The sequence below is a fragment of the Tenebrio molitor genome, chromosome 1 (assembly GCF_963966145.1).
Source record: "Tenebrio molitor chromosome 1, icTenMoli1.1, whole genome shotgun sequence".
Taxonomy (NCBI): domain Eukaryota; kingdom Metazoa; phylum Arthropoda; class Insecta; order Coleoptera; family Tenebrionidae; genus Tenebrio; species Tenebrio molitor.
The window spans coordinates 30412340-30437683 of record NC_091046.1 but is presented as its reverse complement, the minus strand read 5'-3'; the positions used below and the strand labels follow the sequence as shown (position 1 = coordinate 30437683).

Below are 25344 nucleotides of genomic sequence, written 5' to 3'. Positions count from 1 at the left end.
TCTTTCGGTCCCATACGTCCACGCTTCATTTTGCACCCCGTCCCTCCCCAGTGCCTTTCCCTTTTTCAAGTTCCTTATCTGTCTTTCCACCTCTTCTGCTGTGATTTCCGTTTCCTCCGGCGCCGTCTGCTTCTCCTTCATTTGTGTTCCCGCCTCTTCTTCTTCCTTTCTCCCTTCCAGCAGTTTCATGAAGTACTCTTCCCCTTCTTGCATCGTTATTTCCTCGCTCACTGATTCCTTTTTCTTTCTCTCTCGGTTTATGTATTTCTACACCTCCCTCTCTATTCTTATTTCTCTTATCTCTTTCTCTTCCCTTTCCCACTTCTGCTTCTTCTTCTCTCTAGATCTCTCTCTGTATCTTCTTTTCACTTCTAGGAATCTGCTTCTGTCGATCTTGTTCCTTCTCTCAACGCCTTTACCACTTCATTCTTCGATTGCTCACATTCTCTGTCCCACAACCCACTTTTCCTTCCTGTCCCTTTTGACCCCTTTACTGTCACCTTCTTTCTTGTCGTCGCTCTCTCGATCACTTCCTTCAGCTCTGCCGCCATCTTCTCCACTACCTGCTCCTCAAATGTTGCTTCTTCTATCCTCCTATACTCTTTCATTCCTTGTTCATCCCACACTTTTATTGTTACCTTCTTCTGCTCCTCCCTTTCCCTTTTCTTCGTGGTTAGTTCCTTCTATAGTAATTTCTAGCGGGAGATGGTCAGAGTTTACTCTTTATCCCACTTTGACTTTTTGTTGCTTCTTCTATCCTCCTCTACTCTTTCATTCCTTGTTCATCCCACACTTTTATTGTTACCTTCTTCTGCTCCTCCCTTTCCCTTTTCTTCGTGGTTAGTTCCTTCTATAGTAATTTCTAGCGGGAGATGGTCGGAGTCTACTCTTTATCCCACTTTGACTTCCTCCACTCTCTCCCATGCTGCCTCATTCTCTATTGCATCGTCTATAACTGTTTCCCCCCTGCTGCCTACGTAGGTCATTTCCCCTTCTTCGTTCCCGTTCAGCACTTCCCATCCATTTTCTTCTATCCACTCCATCATCCTCTTCCCCTCTGCATTTTCCACCTTGTCTTGTGTTTTTCTTTTTCCATCCCCGTTCTCTTCTTCCCAATTTCTTGCTCCTCTTTCCACTATTCTACCGTTGAAATCCCCTCCCACAAGTATGCATTCTTCCCTGTCCTTCTTCGCTGTGTTCTCGACCCGTCTTGTTGTTGTTCTCATCTCTTTACTATACACCGTTAATATTTTCCATCACTCGTTACCAATATAGACGTTTCTCCCCATGCATCCTTCTTCTTCTCCCCTTTCTTGACTCTTTTCTTTGATCCCAAATTTCACCCCTGTTATTATTCTCCCGGTAGCTTTTCCCTTTTTCTTTTCTCTTTTTGCCCATTGGCTTTTCCACTTGTAGTCTTTCGGTAGTGTTTTCTCTATTTTCTTCCAGCTTCTCTCCTCGACCCACGTTTCCACCAGACCCACTATCTCGAATTTTCGTATGTATTCCCAAAATTCTTCCCCTTTTCTACTTAACCCGGCCACGTTCCAGTATAGTACTTTTATTCCTCCCCTCCCTTTCGTATCGTCCTTCTTGTGTTCCCCTTTGCGCTGCTTTTCGGTTTTCCGTTTTCTTTGTCCTTTGTCGATTTCCGTTGTCTCCGTTTCCTCCATCCCATCTTCCTCCCTCGTCCACGCCTCTTGCTTAGTCATCTTTTCCATTTATCTCTTTCATTTCCTTTTCATCGCCTTTGTCATTTTTTATTTCCTTTCTCTTTTTTATTACTCCTTGGGGTTTTTTGTTGCTCTTGATATTGTTACCCACTTTTATCTGATGATAGTGTTCACTATTTTCCGGAGATCGTTCGGTTACTGTTCTTTTATGTATTGTCTTCCTTGCTTCTTCCCTCCCCTATTTCAAAGTAGTCTGTCCCGTAGACTTTACCCTCTATAGTAAGTTTGTCGTATTTCATCAGTGCTTTGTGTTCATCTTGCTCTGGTTGTTTGAAGTGAGGTATCAGTTGTTTCCTTTCTTGTTGTACTTTCTTCGTAAAATCCTCCGTGATCCATATATCTGTACCTTTTAGGCTTTTAGTCCTCTTAAGAATTAACAATTTACATTGCCTTGTTCTAAATTTAATTACGATTGGTCTTTTCTTTCTTGTTTCGTAAGAAGTGCCAATTCTTCTCACTTCGACTATTTCCGTGTTCACGTTGACCAGATTTTTCTCAAGACCTCTTGCACTTTTTCTCTTGTTTCTGCGTGGTCTTCTCTTTCTTGATCTACCATTCCTTGTATTATTATGTTGTTTCTCCTTATTTCTCTTTCTATCATCTCCAATCTTTCCTCTTATCTGTTATCTGTTACATAAAGTGTTCTATTCATTGTCCCTCTGGGAAAAACATGTAAATCGGTACGAGTCGTAGAACATACACCACCCCAAACCATAACCGAGCCACCTCCTTAAGGATGTCTTCCAAGAATGTTGCATTGGGCATTTCGTTCATTTGGTCGTCGAATTACTCTTACACGTCTGTCAGATGACTCCAAGCAAAATCTGGGCTCATCTGGGAACAGTATTCGTGCCCATTCATTATCATTCCATCTGGCATGGTTTTCAGCAAATTTCGAGGCCAATTTGAACGTTAGTTCCTCGGGCTAGCTGCATTTGCAGACGTCGGGTATTGGTGAGGCGTTTCCTGGCAGCGACCAATTTCAGATATCTGTCCTGTGCTGGTGTTGTGGCCCGATGTCTTTCTTGTCCAGGACGCCTAACATGGTTCTCCAGTCTCTCTATAACGTTGCATGACCCGAAAAATGGTAGACTGCGAAACATCAAACCTTTGCGCTAGCGCACGATGGAAATATCCTTCACCCGCTGATGTAGCCCATGTAGCCAATTTAAACGCACTCATTACGGCTTAAATTGTGAGAAATTTGGTTCATTGTGACCACAACTTGTGATTTTTTACATATCGCTAGCAAGACAATACAAATTATGAAACAGTTCGATCAAAAAGGACAACTGTTTACTGTTGTTACCACCGGCCCTCTGGAGCGGTCGAACTGTCGAGTCCATCTTCGGGGCCGGTGTCGAGATTTGTTGACCGATGCCGTTTTAACGCCGGGGTAGCAAATGCACCCCGTCGAAGAAGATAGCCGTTTCGCAATCCAGCCGGTTTACCCGGACCGTCAGGCCCTTTGTGCAGAAGGAGAGGAGCACGGAAAAAAAAACAACCTTCTCCTCTTGGAGCAGGTAGAGAAGTGGCCAGTGGCCGTGCCGTTTCCGGCCGGCGTCGACTATTTTTAGAAAGTTGGGACCAAACGCGACAAAAGAACGAGCGGGGGTGGTTTTGGACCACCCAAACAGCCCACGGGTAACACACTCTCCCCCTCCGGAGGCCCAACTTTCATAATCGTTGACGCCGGCTTCAGCCCTCACCTTTTTTCTTTATTCAAATAACACAAAAAAGGACACATAAAACGACACGAAAAAAAAAGACAGAAAAATGAAAAAAAAAGATTTAAAAATACAACTAAAATTAAAAAATGGCACAAGATGGTGGTGCCGAGCGCGTCTCGGTGTCGCCGAACACTATGACCTGTAGGTCCGGGACATTGTGGGCTTCGCGGTGCGCCGTCTTCGATGGTGGTGGAGCCTGTCACGAGCTGCAGGGGTCCGACTTCTCAGCGGGTCCCTCTGAATCCCGGGAAGCCGGAACTGGCCTGGTGGACGACCTCCTCGATGGCGTTTGGGCGAGGATGCGGGAAGCGCAGCGACAGAGTTGCTCATTATCGGGCCCCCGGTCGTCGCCTCGGTGCACTAGTTGAGGGGCTGTCGCACGGCCCGGACGGCATCGCCACTCGGAAAATGACACGTTCCGCGAAACACGCACAAAACCGTTGTTGGGGACGCGCACAAAAGGGGGCACACACACCTGTCTCTGGCACGCCGGAGTCGATGTCCATGGGCGCTGTGGTCTCCAACCGTTAGCTCCTTGGGGCGGACGTGGGACCCTCGGTGGCGGCTGTGGTGGCTCGGGGACTCAGCGGCCCCGGGGTGACGTCCTAGCGGGGACGACCGACGGCTGGGAACGGCGGCGTCCTCACGGATCCTCTTCCGACGTGCAGGCTGGTGGTGGAGGAACCAGGTGTCTCGACGGTCGACCTTTGACACGCCAGCACCGAGAACTGTCTGGGCTGGCCGTCGGACTTGAAGGCCTGACCGGAGACGGAGTCGAACGGGCCCTGGGGTTCAACTCACCATCCTCTGGCTCCTTGGTGGTGTAGGTGTGACTCCTCTCCCTCCGGGCGACTCGCTTGACGATCCGGCCGAGTCCTGGACACGATGGGCAGCTGACTGGGTCGACGATGAACAGGGGCTGACCCACGACTTCTTCTTCACGTCTGGCTCTTGTTGACGGACGGGACGGCTTCCTGCTGCCATCCGGGACGTTGGCATCGGTCGGGGATTTGGGCTCTCCGACGCCTTGTCGGAGGAGAGCCCCACGTTGGGCGCCATTATGTTACCACCGGCCCTCTGGAGCGGTCGAACTGTCGAGTCCATCTTCGGGGCCGGTGTCGAGATTTGTTGACCGATGCCGTTTTAACGCCGGGGTAGCAAATGCACCCCGTCGAAGAAGATAGCCGTTTCGCAATCCAGCCGGTTTACCCGGACCGTCAGGCCCTTTGTGCAGAAGGAGAGGAGCACGGAAAAAAAAACAACCTTCTCCTCTTGGAGCAGGTAGAGAAGTGGCCAGTGGCCGTGCCGTTTCCGGCCGGCGTCGACTATTTTTAGAAAGTTGGGACCAAACGCGACAAAAGAACGAGCGGGGGTGGTTTTGGACCACCCAAACAGCCCACGGGTAACACTGTACATGTTAACACCTTATCTTTTAGTGTGTTTTTTTTGACAATAAATACGAGTAAGCAGAGACAAGCTATCTACGAGTATTTTAGTTTCTGTATGTACTTTTTTAACAAATCATAGCATCCATGTTTGAAAATTTTTGTAGATTTTTCGATTATTACAGAAAATGTAAGTGATGCGTTAATTTCTGGGAGCAATATGTGTGTTATAAAGGTATTATTTCACGGGTGATAATAAGCCTGACGGAATTGAAAATGCAATTCACAATACATTTCAATCACAATCACATCACATTTGCATTTTTAGAGCACGACGAGCGCAGTGAGGAGCGCTATAAACCAAACAAGTGCGAAAAAATGGCTCATAAAACGACTGTAATTCAATCTTTTTTCTGTTTTGCCCCTATTTTAAATTTAAAAAAATTCAGAACATAACGCTAGGAAAATTAATTTGGTTGGGAAAACTAGTAAGTAGACGAACAATTGGAAGTTTTGAATTTAAAGTGTTGTGAATTGTAGTAATCACCTAGCAATTACTCACTGTGAGTCACTGTCAACATTAAAAATTTATGTAAATGTTTCTGAAACCGGTATCCAAAAGAACTCCTTTTCGAAACCCGTTTGAGTGTTATACTGACTGGTTGAAGGTGCAAAATAGAAAAAATAAATTGAAGTACAGTCTATTTTTTAACCAAAGAACCACGACCTGTTGATTTAGGTTTGTAAATATAAAATTTTACTAAATATAGGGAATTTAATGATATCTATTGGCTATACCAGCCAACGTCTGTCATTTTTAATGTCCTTGAAGGTACGCAAACTCGCAATTAAAATTTGAACGTGTTATAAAAAATGCCTCGCAAAGTAAGACATTTATTAAACTTTCAAATTAGTTGTTATTAGTTGTTATTAACTTTATTAACATGCTGCGCTACTAATATCTCTAATAACCTCAATTTTTATATGATGAGATTTTTCACCCTATGTCAAAAGTGTACAATGTTGTCAGCTCTATTTTGGGTGTAAATTGCGGTGTTGTGGTTCTTTGATTAAAAAATAAACTATACCTACACATAATGCATTTATACCATGCCAATCAGAGCATCAGAAATGTGCGTGACGTCTCTTCTCCCAATGGACCAATTCCATCAATCGGAACAATTTTTACAATTATTTCAAAATTTAACAACCACGGATGCGTCGGGTATAAATTGGTTGCATAGCATATACCCTTAATGCACTGATCTGTGCTTTTTAAAACTGAACATGGGGAATATGTTCAGAGTTAAAAAAATGTCCCGGGAGACATATAATTTCTAAAACAAACATTTCTAAACCCGTTAATCAAAATTTTGCTTGAATAATAAACTTTAGTTTAATTTACTTCGTAATCAGTGAGAAATAAACAATTACTTACTAACAAAAGTTTTGCTCAGTGCCAAGTGTACATTCGACGGACCAATATTCGTAACGATCATCATTCATCAGTATTATTTGATTGTAATTTATCGTCTTCTTCATCAATTTATCGGGAATTCGATTCTCAATAAATTTCATTTCAAACACCTCACATGGGTAACTGCAGGAGATATGACTGGTAAAGATAAGTATCAACTTTCAAAGTCTATAACTTTTGCAGATGTTGAGCAATTTCAACTGCTCTACCATCATTTTAAAGACAATTTAATTCATTTCAAAACAATATGTTAGAAATTAAAAATCTAACTATCTGTTTAATAATAACAAGCAGCTTCAAATGTGCGACGATATTTGGATTTATTCAGCTTTAACTTTAAGAAGCTATAACAAATATTCAGGTCATTCTCACGTGGGACTAATACAAATGACCCTTCCCCGGGTGTAGTGTGTGGCAGATCAAATTAGACTTGGAAAACATACGAGATTTTCATCCACAAACTGGACTATTATAGTTTTTTTTTTAAAGAAGCATTATTTTTATTATTATTATTATAGAACAGTAAAAGAATGTTTTACTAAAATCTTCTTACACTTACGTGTTTCACTGAGTGGTGTACTAAATTGATCATCTGAGGTGTTGGTGGTGAGAAGAGGAGTTGTTGGAAACATAACATTAGTCGTTGAATTTAACTCGTTTTTGTTATGGGCAAAATAATCATCAAGTATAACTACCAGTTTATTTTTGGTTATATTGTACTTTTGTAAAATATCGTCGAATTTGTGTGTATAATTGCATTTGCACTGTTTACATCCTCGTTTGTTCTGTTTGTATCCATTTGGGCACACTTTGGTGCAATTCAATGGCTGACACTCTGGTTTCTTAAGACGTCCTTCTGAAATTTCACACATGTGAGCTATGCATTTAATTTCGCCATTAAAACATGTGCAATTGGTGCAACTATCTAGCATCCAAGAATCGTTGTGTTTGTAAACTCTACCCTCTTTATGACAAGGACGAAAACTCTCTTCCTCATTTGGTTTTGAACAGAACGAAATGCCGGCTTGACATTTGCACGTTTGCGAATCAATGGTTTCCCAGGTATCTCCTTCGCCATAAACAATCGATTCCGCAACGCATGTTTTCTCCATAGCTTCGCATTTGTATATATCACAACAGCTGCCCGGAAAACTGTTCCCACGTTCTATTATCACAACTTTCTCGTTTGGTTCGCAGTCCTTATCTTTGCAAGGGTAGCAAACACACTTATTCTCGACTTCGTCGTCGCCGTTGTTAGTGACGAAACTGTCTTCAGGGCACTTGATGCACTTTGTTTTTGTGCAACATTCATCGTGCTCAGAAACGGAGACGTAGTTTTTGGCGCAGATATCGGGCAGCTCGCACCTGTCAGCATTGCAGACACATTCATTTTGGACCAAACTTTTATGAAGATCCACACATTCACATGCGCCCTTTGAATTTAAAATGGCGTCTGGTGCGCAGGGGCATTTGCCGTTAATGAGGGTGTCGTTGGGGCAACCAACACAGCTGTAAATTGTACAGCAACTGCCGGGGATGTCCGTTCCGTTTACAGAGACGTTAAGCTCGTACATGCAGGGTGGTTTGGAACAAAGCTCGGGGTTGCATTTGCAGATGTCTGCCACTTGGATGCTGTCGTGTGGGCATGGTTCAATAGGTGGGGCGGCATGTAGCACTGAAAAAGAAATAAATCGGTGAAATTTGTTTTCCGATTAATTTGACGATTGAACAATTTTTTTTTGTGAAAACAATAACCATCTCGGAGTCTTTTATCTCGGAGATCCGATAAAGAAATATTTGAAAACTTTCTTGAAATATGGAAATATAAACTTGCATGCGCCTAAACATCATCTTGAGACTGACTTGTACATTTAATTACTCGTACCTGGTACTTATTATTAATTATTTACAGTACGACCACTTTAAGAAAACTAATATGGACAAGTGTTTCTTCAATGAACCTTTTTCCAAATTTAAGGTTTACTGAATATGTCAAACATATTCATATTTAAAACATTAATGATTACATACGAGTATAATAAATTAACCTATTACATATAATGTAGATATAAGTATACAGCAATTATAGACAAATGAAACATTTTTTTGTTGTAATTTTATTTATTACAAACTCAAGTTGGTTTTGTAAAATGTTACGCCCACTGTCAAACGATTTAGACTTGTAACGTACATATTCGTAAAATATTTAAATTCATTAAAAATTATTTTCTTTTTAAACTTAACATACATACTTTAGGTATGAACGAACTAAGATGGTACAAATGTGCTCGAGTTTAATTTGAAGTGGAAAGTCAATTTTAATAATTTCTTTCTATTTGTTTAAAAAGCTATTATGTACTTTCTTTACGTAACTGGATGGGAGATAAACCAGTTCGATGTTTATGTGGTTCGCCCCCCTTTATTACTTATAATTAGACGTTCGTAGTTATTTAATTAAAATCGCGAACGCATGTAACGCGAATAATGGGAACTCAACTGCGATAATGAATACTAATAATTAATGTAAGAAGTTCCAAACGCGTTGTACTCTTCTAGACCGGCCATCATCATGTTCGTGGTCATGGAACGTGTTGCTGTGGTCTGCGAGGTCCCTCAGTTCCCTTAATTTAATATTTATACGTCCCACGGCACCGACTTCCCAACAAATAGCATTTGTGTGTCACTTCTAATATTGTGTGAACCAACACCAAACATCGGCTTATTTCTTCGCTTGTTTCTTCATGCCTGCCAAACCGACACATGAGTCGTGTCCACATTTTTTCTCAGCTAATGAAATCGTTACAGACGCTCGGGAAATCTTCTAATGCTTAACGTTAATGCATCTACTTACTAATTTTATAAAGATGCGATGTGCAGATGAACAATGGTCCGATTTATGCAGATGTAAAAATAATTCTGGCGAGTATGTTTATGTAACAGCAGTCCGATTTGTCAGTTCATCAAGAATGTGCCGCCAGCCGTTAAAAGTTTTAATTGCATTTTTGAATTCCTAAATATGTAGAGTTAAGACCAAATGACAAGTTAGGGGAATGCAAACCGGCATTTACATAAATAATTCAGAAGAAACTTTAATCAACCTTTTTCTCTAAATTTACCGCGTTGCCGTAACTTCAGTAATAATTAAATTGCTTGCAAATAGAATCTGTGTAAGATTAAAATGGTGACAATAGACAATTAAGCTTTTTCCGAAAATAAAGGATTATGGAATACGATAAAATAATGGGTTTATGATTCAAATGCAAAAACTGTAACTACATACATATATGTAAGTTTTTCTTAATAAAAGAGAACTCATGAAGATTTATGTTGAGTGGTAATGTGTTCCCAATTGTCTTCTATTAGTAGTGAAGTTATACACTACGTGCCAAAAAAATTGCACTTATTTCAGCGAAACTTTGACAAAATATACATTTTCGATTAAAGAATAAATGATAAATGTATATGGTCCAAAGGTCTTTAGATAGCATGAAAATATCAACAACGAGGAAAGTCTACGCTCTAACAGTTATTTCATCTCAATCTGATGTCGCATTTGTTCAACCATGTTGGGGGGCACTCTACGATCCATCTGGTCCCACACATGTTCTATTGGTGATAGGCTTGACCATTTATGATGCCAAAGTGGTAAGTTAACTTTATTGGCGTGAAAATATGGTAGTAAAACGGGTTGGACGAACTCGTTAAATAATAATAGTTTATTTGACGAGTTTGTGTGTAAATTGGGCCATTTTGGCACGCGTGGGCCATTTTAAAACGCGAGTGAAACGAGCGTTTTAAAGGCCCACGAGTGCCAAAATAGGCCCAATTTACACACGAACGAGTTGAATACAAAGTTTTTTTGTTCGACGAGCCTCTTAAAGGCCCCAAATCGCTTAAAATCTTTAAAATTAGCTTGACGTTTAGTTTGGACAAGTTGTGACATTTATCAAAATCCTTTCACATAGGAGAAAATTCTCAAATTCTGACAGTGTCGAACAAAAAACTACTATTTTGGCAAGTAATGAGTGATAATAATTTTCAATCGAAACAGAACAGCCTGCTAAGCATTGTGATGTAACAAGTGTTCAGCAGGTAGGTACGGCAAACGTGTCTGAATATTCATTTAAATTTAATTATTACTTTAGTTTTATCTTTACGATACTGGAGAGCTATAGGAAGGGAGAAAAAATGTCTGTCACAAAAATGTTGAGTGTCAGTCATAATGAAAATAAAGCTTAGGGTACATACGTTTATTCGAATTGACAGTAAAATAACTGACGAAATTCCGTGGCCGTAACTGTACGTACTATGGCGGCCAAAAAATTTTGGCCGTCACTTTCTTGACATTCAAGTAAAGTGTAAATAAACCTTTAGAAATCGTAACCCCACTTTCGATTCTTCTCATTTTGACAATCAATTTAAACTGTTTGAAGCTCAGATATTCCAAAAATCCGACATGAACGAACAAAATTAGAGCAATCGTACATAGATAACCTGAGGTAAACGTTCTGTGTAGTAGAAATGACAAAATAATTTTGAGTTTTGAAATTTACCACCCAAAAAATAACGTTCATAATCAAGACGGTAATCATGATGACAATAAAATACGGATTACATTTTTTTTTTGAATTGACAGACAATGACGGCCAAAATTTTTTGGCCGGCATAGTACATACTCGTATGCATACGTACATTTTTGTTTTCATACAAGATTTTTTTAATTTTAATCCTGTAACAAATAATTTTAGAACATTTTATTGGTTTCTGTTAAAGTTTATTAATAATAAAACGAGTAATCTGTTGTTTTTACCTTGGACGATTCTGACAAAATAAAGAACAAACTTCGACCAGTTACCTATTATGAAAAATTTTGTAATGTTTATGCTTGAATCGACAACTACAATTCTCATTTTCATTTACGTCTGTTGAGAAATGATTCTGACAGCCAAGGTAGGTAGCGTGACAATAAGAAAACGATGTAATCTAATCTTTTTCCCATTTCTGCTTTACGAATGAATTATTACTGAAAGAGGTAATTTGGAGAATTGCCTCCCCTCTGTCTGCAGCACCGAACGGGGTAGTTTATAAGTGATGTTCGTTCATTTTGTTCACTTTCCTCTGAGAGATGGTTACGTTATAATGAGAGTTCTTATACCGCTTACTTAATGAATTGGATAAGTTGGATATTATAAGAGTCAAACATGTGGAACATTTCCTAACTACAAAGTAGTTAATTATGTTAATATAATTAATAATTATGAATGGCATGGTTAAATGATTTAACTGAAACAAAAAAATATGACAATTAGGTTCGGAATGAACTTACACCCGTTACAGAGTATTTCTCGGAAGACTGCTATTGGGCCACTTTGTTGCAACATCGTCAAATGTTAACTGATTAACTGAAACGTTATCTTCACCAAATTTCATTTCAGCAGTACTACCGACGCACGGTCCAATACTTTACCAATTGTACAATATATTTCACGACATGACATTCAAATAGTAAGTATATGACACGAGTTGGTTGGGGCACGATCAACGTAGTGAGGAGTGCTCAACAGAACGAGTCTCACAGTGCGTCTTACCCTGCGTGAGCGACCAATCCGACGCGGTGCGGGCGATGCGTCCGGCGAAGCTTGAGTGTCCTACGTGCCGTTTTGCGGCGCGGCGAAAGAGTGGCGAACTGGCGATGGCGATAGGATCGTTGGTAACTATAGTTAGTAGTCACACAGTCTCGTAGAAAATGGGGTGGTCGAACAAACGTAAAATTTTAATGTGACAATGTGGTTTTAAAAATGCGAATTTTAGAACGTAGAAATCCGCCGAGGAAAAGAAATCCGACAACAGTTATTTACTTATTTGTATCACAAGGCTAGAAAATGCCATTTTGCAAGTGCAAGCACGGTTTGTGACGCAGAGGCGTCAGCTGAGGCGCCACAAGTGCGAGCACTTGCAAAACTTTTTGGGTCGACAATGTATTTAAAGTAAAATATAATAATTTTTGTTAAAATATCACCGGATGGGGTGATTTATTTTTCTTCCATTGGCAACATAAAGGATCCAAGAAGCGACTGTCACGACAAAAATCAACCAATTCCTCAAATATTCAAAACCGTCGTAGTCCTTTCTGTTATTCCTAATCCTAACTCATCGCTTGATACCCCCCTCGGCCTCTACTGCTATACACAATGTACAGCTTGCGATAAATGATATAAATTTGCCAGACATCAATATTTCACACTTTAAAAATTGTACAAAAATTCCACATGACTGACGTTTTGTGCTGCCAACCTAAAATCTTTCATTAAAAATTCCTGTTTCGATTTTCTTGCCTAGGCAGTGAAATGCTATTTTCCAGACAATTTAGACGAATGGAAAATCAGTTTTGCTAGACGGAGGCCGAAAAACTTCATTTTAGTGATTTCCATGGTTACAAAAGAATTGGAGCGGATATTGTCCAGCGAGAGATTGGTTGACATAAAAATCACTAAATTCTAGGGTGAGAAAGCTTAGCGCATGTAAAATTTGAAATATATCCTTCAAGCAGTAACATTTTTGCCCTGAAATTATGCTCTAAACAATGTATTCTAGTGCATTTAATACAATTTAAGATCTCCCAATCTCTCTCTGGACGAAGTTTAGTAAAAATATCAACGGATAAATTGTATTAGTCATTGAAGTGAATATTTTAAACAAATGAAAATCTTTGTTTAAACATTTTTTTTTTGCAGCGAAAAATGAACAGAAATATTATTTTCTAACAAATTAAAATGTACCATTTGAAAAACTGACAATAATGTAAGGAATTTTATTCATTAAATAGTCCTCCAAATACCATTCGTATTCATTTTTGCGGTGGTGTTATTTATGTCAACGACGCTTTCGAATTCGACTCGTGCTGCGCACTCGTCAAATTCATATCCCAGCACCGTTGACATTCGTAATAACACCACAAAAATATTCGGCGTCAGATTGACTACTCGTATTACAACTGAATTGTTATGACAAAATTGTGAGATCAGCGGCCGTGTCAGTTCTGCAAGGTAACAGTGCTTCGAATGTAATTCGATGAGATAATTTTATAACTTGATTGAACAATATGTACAAACATTTTGTTATTTTACAATATTCTTGAAATAAATGGTGTAGCTATAGTAAAGAACCAGTTTATTTCTTTAAATTGTAAGATTTGAGTCAGCGCACAGGGGGATATGATATAAGTTAGTATAAGTAATCGCTACGTCATTACTTCGCCCCCACTTCAAAATTTTAAATGACATCCTGTATTTTATGGTTATACAGGTGTCCCCAAAAAAAAGACGAGTTCATAACTCCCTTATTTATCGGAGGATAAAAATTAAATGGTTGCGAATAGCCTACAAAAGGGCCTTATAAATTCACGTATATCGCCAAGGGCTTCAAGGCTAAACTGTCAAAACATTTTTTTACATACCGGGTGTAGAATTGGTTTACGAGACATAGGATTTTACATGTAAAAATAAAATGTTTCAATTATTGGCTCCCCTAACAATTTTATGGCAAAATAGTTAAAATGAAAGTTAGAGAGAATTAAAATTACTGTCTAATTTCAATCTTAGTTTTATTCTAAAATCTTGTGGTACTGAAAAAAGGTAAGTAAAGAGTTAACACAAAAATACTGAAAAGTACCACTAGGCACGAAATTTTATTTCTTTCTTTAAATGATATTATGCAGGATCTTCTTTAAGAAACTTCCAAGCAACATTTGCTTCAGGTTTCCCAGACCGACCAATTTCAGCCATAGAAACAATTCGAAGAATTGGAGAGAAGTTTGAACATTTAATGGGAAGATACCTTTTCATTCGTCCTGTAGTCCTGTACGAGTTCATTTGAAGGGCAGATCAAAAGAAAATTAAATAATAGTGAAACCACCCGACAAATAGTTTTAGAAGTAAAATTTCATTACTAGTACTGCTTTTTAGTATTTTTATCTTAACACCTTTCTTACTTTTCTTTCAGTACCACAAGATGTTAGAAAAAAACAAAGAGTGGAATTAGACAGTACTTTTAATTCTCTCTAACTTTCATTTTAACCATTTTGCCATAAAATTATTAGGGGAGCCAATAATTGAAACATTTTATTTTTACATGTAAAATCCTATGTCTCGTAAACCAATTCTACACCCGGTATGTACGAACACATAATTTTTTTTTTTAGTAATTCTGATAAAAGATTTTTATTCTGAAAACAACAATGTATCGCAAGTACATACATACTTACGTACCAAAAATACAAAAATAAAAAGTAAAAAAAAAACCGCTACTGTCTATGCTCAAACTGCGCTTCATTTTGCGCTAAACATTGGCGGTATCTCTGCACAATCCCATCTGTTATTATTGGCATTTGTTTTTCTAGCTAACTTAATTTGGTAATTGTAACACAATGCATTTTGATAGCTTCTCGCCTGGTGTTCATCATTTGTTTCAAAAGGTAGTGTTATTAAAAAAAAATTATTTGAGGTTATACTTGTGATATATTGTTGTTTTCAGAATAAAATTCTCTATAAGAATTACTAAAAACGTATGTATTCGCATTTGAAAAAAAAAAAAAAAATTGACAGTTAAACCTTGAAACCCTTGGGACTTTACGTGAATTTAGTTTGTGTTTTCCTTGGCTTTCTGTAAAATTACCTACCTACATATTAAATTAACATTGAAAAATATTGGATAATAATTGTAAAAGCGACTACCAAAAATCGTATTACATACATTATAATGTATATTTAGTTCTACAAAATAGAGGAGTAGGTTGATGAAATATGCACGAAGCTCGGAGCAGCTTGTTCAGAGTGTCCCTTTTTGTGGATTTCGTCATCGTATGCGTTACCAGATTACCATGTTCTAAAATGGGCACTCCACCATGTTTACATACAATTTAAAAGCAATAAGAAGGAAATATTATACATTCTGCGCCTCGGTAGGAGATGTTTGTGCTATATACGCCTCGTTTGTGTCGCCTTGAACCAAGATAATAACTTTTACGCCTTTGATTTTTACACAAAACTTTTAAGGTAACGTAAACTTTTTATTATATTAGCTTAAAAGGTTTAATGACTTCTTGAAAATTTCAACAAAGAATCTCTAATTAGAAACTACTGACGCACAAAACATAGGTAGCCCACCTACCAAAACTAAATAAATCCGCACAAACCAAATCTTATATCATTTACTGTTATTTTACAGTTCAGTTCCTTTTCAATAGTATTTAGAAAAATCGACTACAGACCTATAGATACACGAGGGACGCTCAATTTAAAATTATAATTTAAATACCCCGCCCAAATAATGACACCTGCGCGGAAACGGCACTCATCACGGAATTCCTGCCATGTGCACAACAGCAACAGTTAATGTTAAACTCATCGACATATTATTATGTCGATGGTTAAACCGCAAATGGCGTGTTACCGCAAAGTTGGAGAGCAATGACAAACATGAGCCAAGAAATATCGGGTGTTTTTTAAAATTTCACCTTAAAGTTGGCGTTGAAGAGTCGATTGTGTCGTGTAAACGATTTAAACAGATGATCCGTCATCCGTAGTGCGTTCACAATCGACTCTTCAACGACAACCTTCAGGTGAAATAAAAAAAAAACACCCGATAGTTTATTTAGATAAACTATCGGGTGTTTTTTTAAATTAGAACAACGCATTGTTATGGAGTAAATAGAGTAAGGTCTTGAAGAAGATCGATGACTCGGCAATATGATACGCGAGGTGTTTTTATATTTAAATTTCCTCATAGAACGACGAGCAGTTCCTCTCTTACAGGAATAAGAGGTCCGTCCGCTTGCTACAGGACAATGTTCGGCCGCATACTGCAGCTCACACTAGTGGAATGTTTTCTTCCATCATTTAAACTTGCCCAACGGGATTTTCATTTATTTGAGTCCTCGAAGGAGTTTTTACAGGATAAAAGTTTATATGTACTATGTTCAAGAGTGGTAGCGCCTGCAATTGAACCAATGGCATTACACTGAAAAGTCTTATGAGGTAAATAGATGACTTCCATTTATTTTTCTGTATTCATTAAATTATAATTTAAACTATCCCCTTCGTACGTACAACCCTAATGGACAATTTGCTCACAAACTTGTTCTATGGAGAACATTTTGCTAATATGAATTCTAAAGCAGCCTGTTCCTTTTTGGTTAAATTTAAATTTCTATAAATGAATGTGGATAAGGGGTGACTATGACATCTGGTAATATTGTTGGTAGTAGCTACAGAAGAAATAAAATTCCTTAATAGAAATTGATAGTTTTCGTGTCAGGTTAATTTCAATTAAGGTTAAATTATCTGACGGAAACGGTAACATCGTTGCCTGCTTGAACGTATTTCGAGTTGAATCATAATAATTTGAGCATGAATGCCTCTGAAATTCGAACTTGAATATTTATAAAAACAAATGTGCAAGCTTTTTTTAATCACATTAAATTACACAACATTGTTCAAATTTGAATGTCGAAACAATCACGTCATATTTTTGACAGGAAAAAATAAACATTGAGTCAGTTTATCCAACATGATACAAATAAATCACAGTCACCCCTTATCCACATTGATCGTGAATCTATTATAAATCTAAACGAAAACATGTCATACATTATGTAGTGATTATTAGGGGTAAATTGAGTAGTGCAAGTTGTTTCAAGAAACGTTATTGTTGTTCGTTTTTTATGGCACGCGATCTCATCAAACTCTGTTCTAAGCAATATCACGAGGTTTCTTTAGTTCCAAAGCTTTGGGTCTTCTAGCTTGTTGCGAAATCAATAAAACATGGTTACTACCTTTTGATGCTTAACAGAAATCAAATTTTATCTAAGACGTGAACTTGGTTTTTAATAATAGTAGTTTATTTAACGAGTTCCTGTGTAGACTCCAGTCGCTTCGTGAAGGGACATTAGGTGGGAATGTGCAACAACGCTATTTCGTTCGACCGTTCTGTGGTAGGACCAGGTCCATTTATTCGTAAATAAGAGTGCTTGCTGTTGGTTGGATATTTGAACCGCGCAAGTTTCTCCCACCAATTGTTCCTTCAGCCGCTAACAGCACTCTAAATTGGGTTTTTTTTTGGAACGAGTTGAATTAATAATAAAGGCCAACGAGTTGAATACAACGTTTTTTTGTTCGACGAACCCCTTAAAGGCTCCAAATCGCTTCAAATCTGTACAATTAGTTTGAGGGTTCGTTACGACAAGTTGTGACATTTATCAAAGTGGGTTTACGCAGGATAAAATTCTCAAATTCTGACAGTCCAACAAAAAAAAATTGTAAAGTATAGTCTTTGCCAAAACCGAATAACCTAGTCTTTGCCAAAACCAAATAATAGGAAATAATAATAATAATAATAATAGGAAATCAATCGCCAACGTTGTGTACTTAGATTTGATTGGTCTAGAAACCTAGAAATATTAAAATTGCCATAACCACCAATTGTTGAATTAAGTTGGTTTTGGCACGGCTTATACACTGCGCCGCAAAATTATCGCATAAAGTAAAAATGAACCGTAGTTTTTTGTATTTTACTTCTTCTGCGATTTCCTTATGCTGAATCTCTTATTTTATCGTATTTCTTTTGTTTAGTAGAAAAAATCGCCATGTTGATAACTTCTAAAGTTGTTTATTATGAAAAGTTTGTATTAGTGTTATTGGTCAATTTCATAAAGCATTTTGATTGTGGATTTGAGAGACGGTTAGTAAGAAGTTTTGGTTCCTTCAGTCATAAATTTCGAAAATGAATCCCTACGAACGTTTAAGTTGACATACAACAGCCGAACAATGTGCACAAATTGTTGTACTAGCCGAAGACGGTATTAATCAACAAGATATTGCAAATGGTCTTGATCTGCACCAGTCAACGGTATCTAGAGTTTTGCGTCGTTTCCACGAGACAGGAGAATACTCTAGAAGACCTGGATAAGGACGCAGACGAACAACAACAGCTCAACGGGATCGTTTTCTGCTTTTACAGTCGTTGAGACACAGGACTCTGACTGCTCCAGCTTTGCAAGTTATGACTTTAGGAAGATATCAATTCCAAATGAGTGCAAATACTGTTAGAAGAAGACTTGCTGAATACGATTTAAGGCCCAGGATACCAGCAAGGGGCCCACAGTTAACAGCGGCTCACCGAAGAGTACGATTGCTGTTTACCCAAAATCACGTTGATTGGGAATTGGATCAATAGAGGTTAGTAATGTTCTCTGACGAGTCCAGATTTTGCCTGGATCAAAGTGACAGACGTGTCCGGGTGAACCGATGCTCAGGAGAGCGATATGCTCAATGTAACATTATCCCGAAAGTCAATTTTGGAAGAGGTTCCGTTATGGTTTGAGCATGTGTCACTTTCGACGCTCGCACAGAGTTGGTGGTGCTAGAAAGAGGAAACCAAAATGCGGCGACGTACATTACCAATATTCTGGAACCTCATATTGTCCCATTCCGACCATTTATTGGGATGACTTTATTTTTATACATGATAATGGTCGACCGCAGGTTGCAGGAATAGTGCAGCATTATTTCCGTGAGGTCGAAATTGGGCAAATGCAATGGCCAGCAAGGAGTTCAGATCTAAACCTCATAGAGTAATTGTGGGATCCTACAGATAAAACAGTTAGAAGGTTACCAAATCCACCAACAACTCTTCATCCGCTGTCTTTGTCTTTGGGTCTAACTCAAGTTTGAGAAGAAATTAAGCAAAGAGTTATACAAAACCTCATTTTAAGCATGAGACAATGTTGTGCAGCTGTAATAAAGGCACGGTGTGCCAACACGCACTCTTAAATGTTAAATTTCTTTGTTTTCTCCGAATTTGAATTTTTTTATTTTTTTGTTTTCTTGATTTCTTTGTTGTGTTCTGATTATTGTAGTGTTTACTTTTATAAATCTACTTCTTTAATACTTTACAGTTCGAAATGTTGTAACTGGAAATAAATTTGGCTCAAAAACACGAGTTTTGAAATTATGCGTTAATTTTGCGGCGCAGTGTACATAATAATAACTGAACATATGACTGACTGTACATCAAGATTTGCAGAGCACCTCCAAATTCGATTATAGTTAATTCGATTCGTAATTGAATTGTAGTTATACAAACAAGTATACATCAGGATCCTCAGGTTTCTTCAGGTTCTTCCTCAGGTGCGTTAATAATAATTATGAAGACCCATTTTAGTCTTTAGTATTTCATAGTACTACAACACAATCTTGTACATAATAATTGGAAGCAGACCGATATTCGCTAATACATACGTATTAGTTATACCGGGTGTAGAATTGGTTTACGAGACATAGGATTTTACATGTAAAAATAAAGAGTTTCAATTATTGGCTCCCCTAACAATTTTATAGCAAAATAGTTAAAATGAAAGTTAAAGAGAATTAAAATTACTGTCTAATTTCAATCTTAGTTTTATTCTAACATCTTGTGGTACCGAAAGAAAGGCAAGAAAAGAGTTAACACAAAAATACTAAAAAGTACTACTAGGCATGAAATTTTCTTTCTTTCTTTAAATGGTATTATGGAGGATCTTCTTTAATAAACTTCCAAGCAACATTTGCTTCAGATTTCCCAGACCGACCAATTTCAGCCATAGAAACAATTCGAAGAATTAGAGAGAAGTTTGAACATTTAATGGAAGATACCTTTTCATTCGTCCTGTAGTCCTGTACGAGTTCATTTGAAGGGCAGATCAAAAGAAAATTAAATAATAGTGAAACCACCCGACAAATAATTTTAGAAGTCAAATTTCATTGCTAGTACTGCTTTTTAGTATTTTTGTCTTAACTCCTTTTTTGCTTTTCTTTCAGTACCACAAGATGTTAGAAAAAAACAAAGAGTGGAATTAGACAGTAGTTTTAATTCTCTCTAACTTTCATTTTAACCATTTTGCCATAAAATTATTAGGGGAGCCAATAATTGGATCTCCCTATTTTTACATGTAAAATCCTATGTCTCGTAAACCAATTCTACACCCGGTATGTATTACCTTTATAACAACTTTGACTTACTATTATTTAATTTTATCCATAGATGTTCGAAAGTAATCAAACGTATATTACGCTATTATTTACTAGGTTTACCAACAATAAGTGAAGCTATTAAATCGATTCAAACATCATATTTTATTGGCGTCATGAGGTCTTGGTTAAATTAAGACTTTTTTATATATTATAAATGTTAAAAAACATACCTAATTTATTTTTTGCGGATTATTTTGTCCTGGTATTGAGGTTGTGCAAAAAATTTCTTCCAAGAAAGAACCTCGAGCTTGTAAATTTCAATAGAATCGCTTAGGATATGGCAGTAGTCAACACCTGTAAATTATGTTAGAATTTAAACAGCTGCCTCATAATATAATTAATTTATTTCATTATTTCTTTAAAAACTGGTAACATGCTAGAGTTAAAATTACTTTTTCCAAATTTGACGAATTGCTGTATATCTATATGTATCACCGCGTGCAACATTATTTCGTCAATGACCGTTTTCATACCTACAACAGTAGGTAAATTAGTCCAGTCAGTGGGGGATAAAAATGGTCGTTGCCTTACAACAGGTGGGGTAGTAATGATTTTAAAATATGTAATATGTTGTTTGAGTAGTGACCCTCATCAAAAATACAAGTTTTCGGCCTTGAGGGCGGTGAGTGGGAGCCGCCATCTTAAATGAAAGGTGCAAAAAACACGTTATCTCGGGATAACTCGATAACCGTTCATTATACAATGTGAACATAGTTTGGAACAAAATTCATAGTAGCGTTATGTGATGTTTTTTGGAAAATCGCTCGGATAGGTCGATTTTATTTTGAAAAATGCCATCCTGTGACGTACAACTTGTTTAAATGACGTCATTGGTTTTTGCGCAATGACGTCATCACTAATTTTTTTAAATGGCAATCCCCCACTTTTCTCTTTCTGATAGACCTTCCTACTACCTAAAGTGCTAAACGATGACTGAAAAAAATTGGTACTTTACATAACTATTTTTTTTGAAAAAATGGCAAATTTTATTTTAAAACATTAATTTGTACTTGCTATACACAGTCGTTTTATAGGTTGCCTACCTCTCGAAACATGTATTATTAATTATTGTTAATAATTAATGCTTTATACTCCATTCTTTATCTTCGTGAGTGGTCATTGGGAAATTTTCAGCCGTCATGTTGAATTTAGGGATTTTTGAAAGTTCCCATGGAAAAGTGCGTTGGTAGTTGTTAAAAAATATTACAAAAATGTACTTACAGAGACGCCGCAAAGTTTTTCTATTTATTATTTTCAAGTTAAATTGCTGATGATTCACATACACCGAGACATAACCTCAAACGTGTCATTTTTACATCGCATCGTTTTCTAAAATTAATAACTTGATTGGGAATTTCAAAATGTTCTAGACCGGCCACACTTTCCGGTCAAATTAGGTCCGGTTTATGGTTTAAGAATCCGGTCAATTTCTCAAACCTAAACTTCTTTGCAATATTGCCCGGCACGGACATAATGTTCGGTGTCGGTCTGATTGACCGACGACGGACGCCGATAATTTTCGGAACGGGAACGGTTAAATTTAAGAATCGGTGTGTACGGCTTATAAATTTACATTTCGCGACATAAGATTGCGAGATTTAGACATGAATCTCAATGACAGCGATGACAGTTAGTATGTAATTTACACCACAGAAAAATTTGGTGGAAAAAGTAAAACTTACAAAGCTACCCATTGCTTGCTTGATCGCATCGACCACTCACCAAGATAAAGAATAGAGTATATCTTCAATGGTAAAATCCATTTTACCAGTCGTTACAGGAAACGTCCGTAAACTTCGCCGAAATTGAAAACTTTTTTCAAGGTTAGCGACACACCGTTGCTTTAAAATTGACGTTGGCTTGACAGTTTGCCGCAAAATCTGCTTACCAGTAGCGTCGCGTTTGGCAATAAAGCTGGTAAATTACCTATTCTTACGAAAATAAATTGTTGCTCTTGTTATTTTATAAATTTCCACGTATAATTGCCCTAGTGATTGAGAAATTCCGGATAATTTTTTGTTGGTGATCAGTCGATCACGTGTGGCTGCTGTTGTAAAATTCCCGACTGCGTAGCACGTAGCACACCTATGCATTGAACGCTTATTTGTTAGAATTCAGCTACAACATGACCGATCATTTGCAACGCCTGTTCTGATTTGTTTTCTTTTTGATCACTTTGTACGGGGTCATTATAAATGATTATACCATCGTAGTAGGCGTTGGTGGCTTAGTTGAATGTGCCGCAAGTTTTATAACATGAGTGAGACTAGCAGCGCCCATAGGTAGCGTTGCTGACGGTCGGTAGTGTAAATTTGTCTACTAGTTTGTCTAACGTTGCCAAGCTAGCGGCACATCCCAAATTTGTGTGGGTTTTCAACGCCAGCTGCGATGGCACAATCATTTATAATGATCCTGTATATGTTACCAACAAAGAATCATGATTACATTATTTTTGTTACAATTGCGGCCATGGAATTTTGGCCGTCACTTGTCATTCCATTGACATGAGATGTAAAGCGCCCCTTACGTATTCGTAACCTCACTTTCTGCCATTGTAAGACTTGTCATTTTGACGCTGACTGACTTGCATGAAAACGCGCTTCCTCATTGCCTGCAACAAGTCAAGCACACACATATTATACATGTATATGCAGGAATAACGCAAAGAGATCCAGTCCCCTCGGATTCAAGACAAGACTTTCTTGGATCTTCTTGAATCTTAGCTCCACAGCTTAGCTCTCGGTAAGATTTGTGATCTGTGCACCCTAGCGGAGGTGCGCATGTGCTGCATCACGCCTTTCATTAAATAAGCACAAACATGCCTTCCTGCACAAAATGCGATATCTTGTAAAGCTACTTTAAGTGAAGATCAAACAATGATATTTTATTAACCTAATGTTGACAAAGAGAAAGAAAGCGTAAATAGGTACGGATGACAAATATAAAAATAAAATAAAAACATAATAAATAGGTAAAATAGGTATTAGAAACATGCAAAGAAACTAGTATTTTGTAACTGCCCCATTTGCGTCTAAAACTTTTCTTAGTCTATTGGGCATGGAAAGGCATAGATTTCTGATGTAGTCCTGAGGTAACGCGTGCCATGCATCAGTGATCGCAGTAAGGAGTTCCTGTCTATTACGATAAATTTGTCTCTGTTTTGGCAAATGCCTTACCAAAAAACCCCACATATTCTCTATCGGGTTCACATCTGGACTACGACTGGGCCAGTCGAGGACGTTTATATTTTGATCCTGGAACCATGTTGCTACCCTATGAGACGTATGCACGGAGCAGTTGTCCTGCTGAAAGATAAAGTTTTGATTGGGATAAACTCTAGTCACTGAAGGGCGCATCACATTTTCCAGGATCCTAATATAAACGCCCGAGTTCAGCCGCTCTTCCACATGGAGCATTACCCCAGGACTAACAGCAGAAATCCACCCCCATACGTTAACAGAAAAGCGACCGGATCGTTCAGTCGGTTCAACGTAGCGTTTCGTGGTCTATACACCCTAACACGACCATTGTGCGACGACTGGAAGACCTTTTCGTCGGAGAACACAACTTGGCTCCAAAAAGCATTATCTTTTGCTAAGTGCTCTAAAGCAAATCCAACTCTTGCCTCCTTATGCCGAGGGGTAAGGCGTGTTTTCCTAGCAGCTGCGTGGTTTCGAAGCTCACTATTCCGCAGACGACGACGTGAAGTTCTAACGGAGCCCGGGAAATTACTGATATTCACTGCTGCAGTAGCAGTAGTAAAAGGACTGTTTCGTATCACAGTTAAAAGTTGTTCGTCTTGATTACGTGTAGAAATTCAACGTCCCCCGGAACCTGGACGTCGTTCCACTGTTTGATCTTGCCTTCATTTTTTAACAATTGCGCTTATCGTGCTTCTTCCTATACCCAAACGTTCCGAAATTTTAGAATGTGATAGACCATCTTGGAACAGGGATATTATCTGCACTTTATTAAAATAGGGTATTGGTGCCATGTTCGCAACTATTTGAATGAAGTATGACATTGACAAATTTTTGGATGTCAATTCCAAAAGTCAATCATAATGACAATAAAGCATGGACTACATCCATTTTTTTTGAATTGACATGAAAGTGACGGCCAAAATTCCGTGGCCGCGATAGTACATGTATTTTTTTTATTAAATACACTGGTCAATGAAACGAGATTTAAGTATGACTATTGACTACTATTGTGAATTGTGTTAGAAGTAAAGGTAAGTACATAATTGCTTACTTTAGCTACTTGTGGAATTTTCGTGTTTTCTCTGGCGTCGTCCTACATCGTTTCCCACCACTCAAACCTTGTGCAAATGCCCTAGTTTTTCTCTCTCGTTGTGTTTCAAGGTCGCCTCAATGTCTTGTATAACTAAAGGGCAAGGAAAATTCATTTGCACAAGGTTTGAGTGGTGGGAAACGATGTAGGCGGACGCCCTGTGGCTGTCTAGCCAGAAAAAACGCGAAAATTTAACAAGTAGGCAAAGTAAACAATTAGCCAAGTAAAAAAACAAGCAAAGGTGCACTGCTAGAACAGTTGAATTAGTATCTAATTAGCTTTTATTAGGTTAATGAGAAATCCTTATTTTTAATTTTATATATACAAAGAGAAGCTTATATTAATAACATAATTACATAAACATTTTTGTTTTATAATACAAAAATTTCCGATAATATTGCGGAATCTGGAAAAGTGCCCCGAATGCTTGCAGCGTTTCCACGTTGAATGGCAAGGGAAATCCTCTCGAAAAGGAATTTCTTTGATTTTGAATCGCCTGATTCCGCGATAAGTCGGTTTCCGATGACATTAATGAAATCGATGGCTTCTTTGCACCAAGGGCCTAAGGTTTCAAATGCTAAACTTTTAAACACGTAGTTTGACGAAATGATTGAACTATATTTGCTATGTTTGCGTTTGCAAGCCATTTCAGCGGCAGAA

The 25344-nt window shown here is 38.0% G+C and overlaps 1 protein-coding gene across 5 annotated transcripts in view; it reads right to left on the bottom strand.

Annotated features, from left to right (window-relative positions):
• Positions 1-25344, bottom strand: part of Rcd2 (Reduction in Cnn dots 2) — a 176926-nt gene that overhangs the window by 7492 nt on the left and 144090 nt on the right. For 3 of the 5 annotated variants that reach the window (XM_069062235.1, XM_069062231.1, XM_069062232.1), the window contains one exon: positions 6885-8000. In XM_069062235.1, coding sequence (XP_068918336.1) covers positions 6885-7899 — 1015 coding nt within the window. In that variant the 5' untranslated portion in view covers positions 7900-8000. Of the gene's footprint in view, positions 1-6884; positions 8001-20561; positions 20686-25344 lie in introns of all 5 variants that reach the window. The other 2 variants (XM_069062234.1, XM_069062233.1) reach the window with 1 other exon arrangement.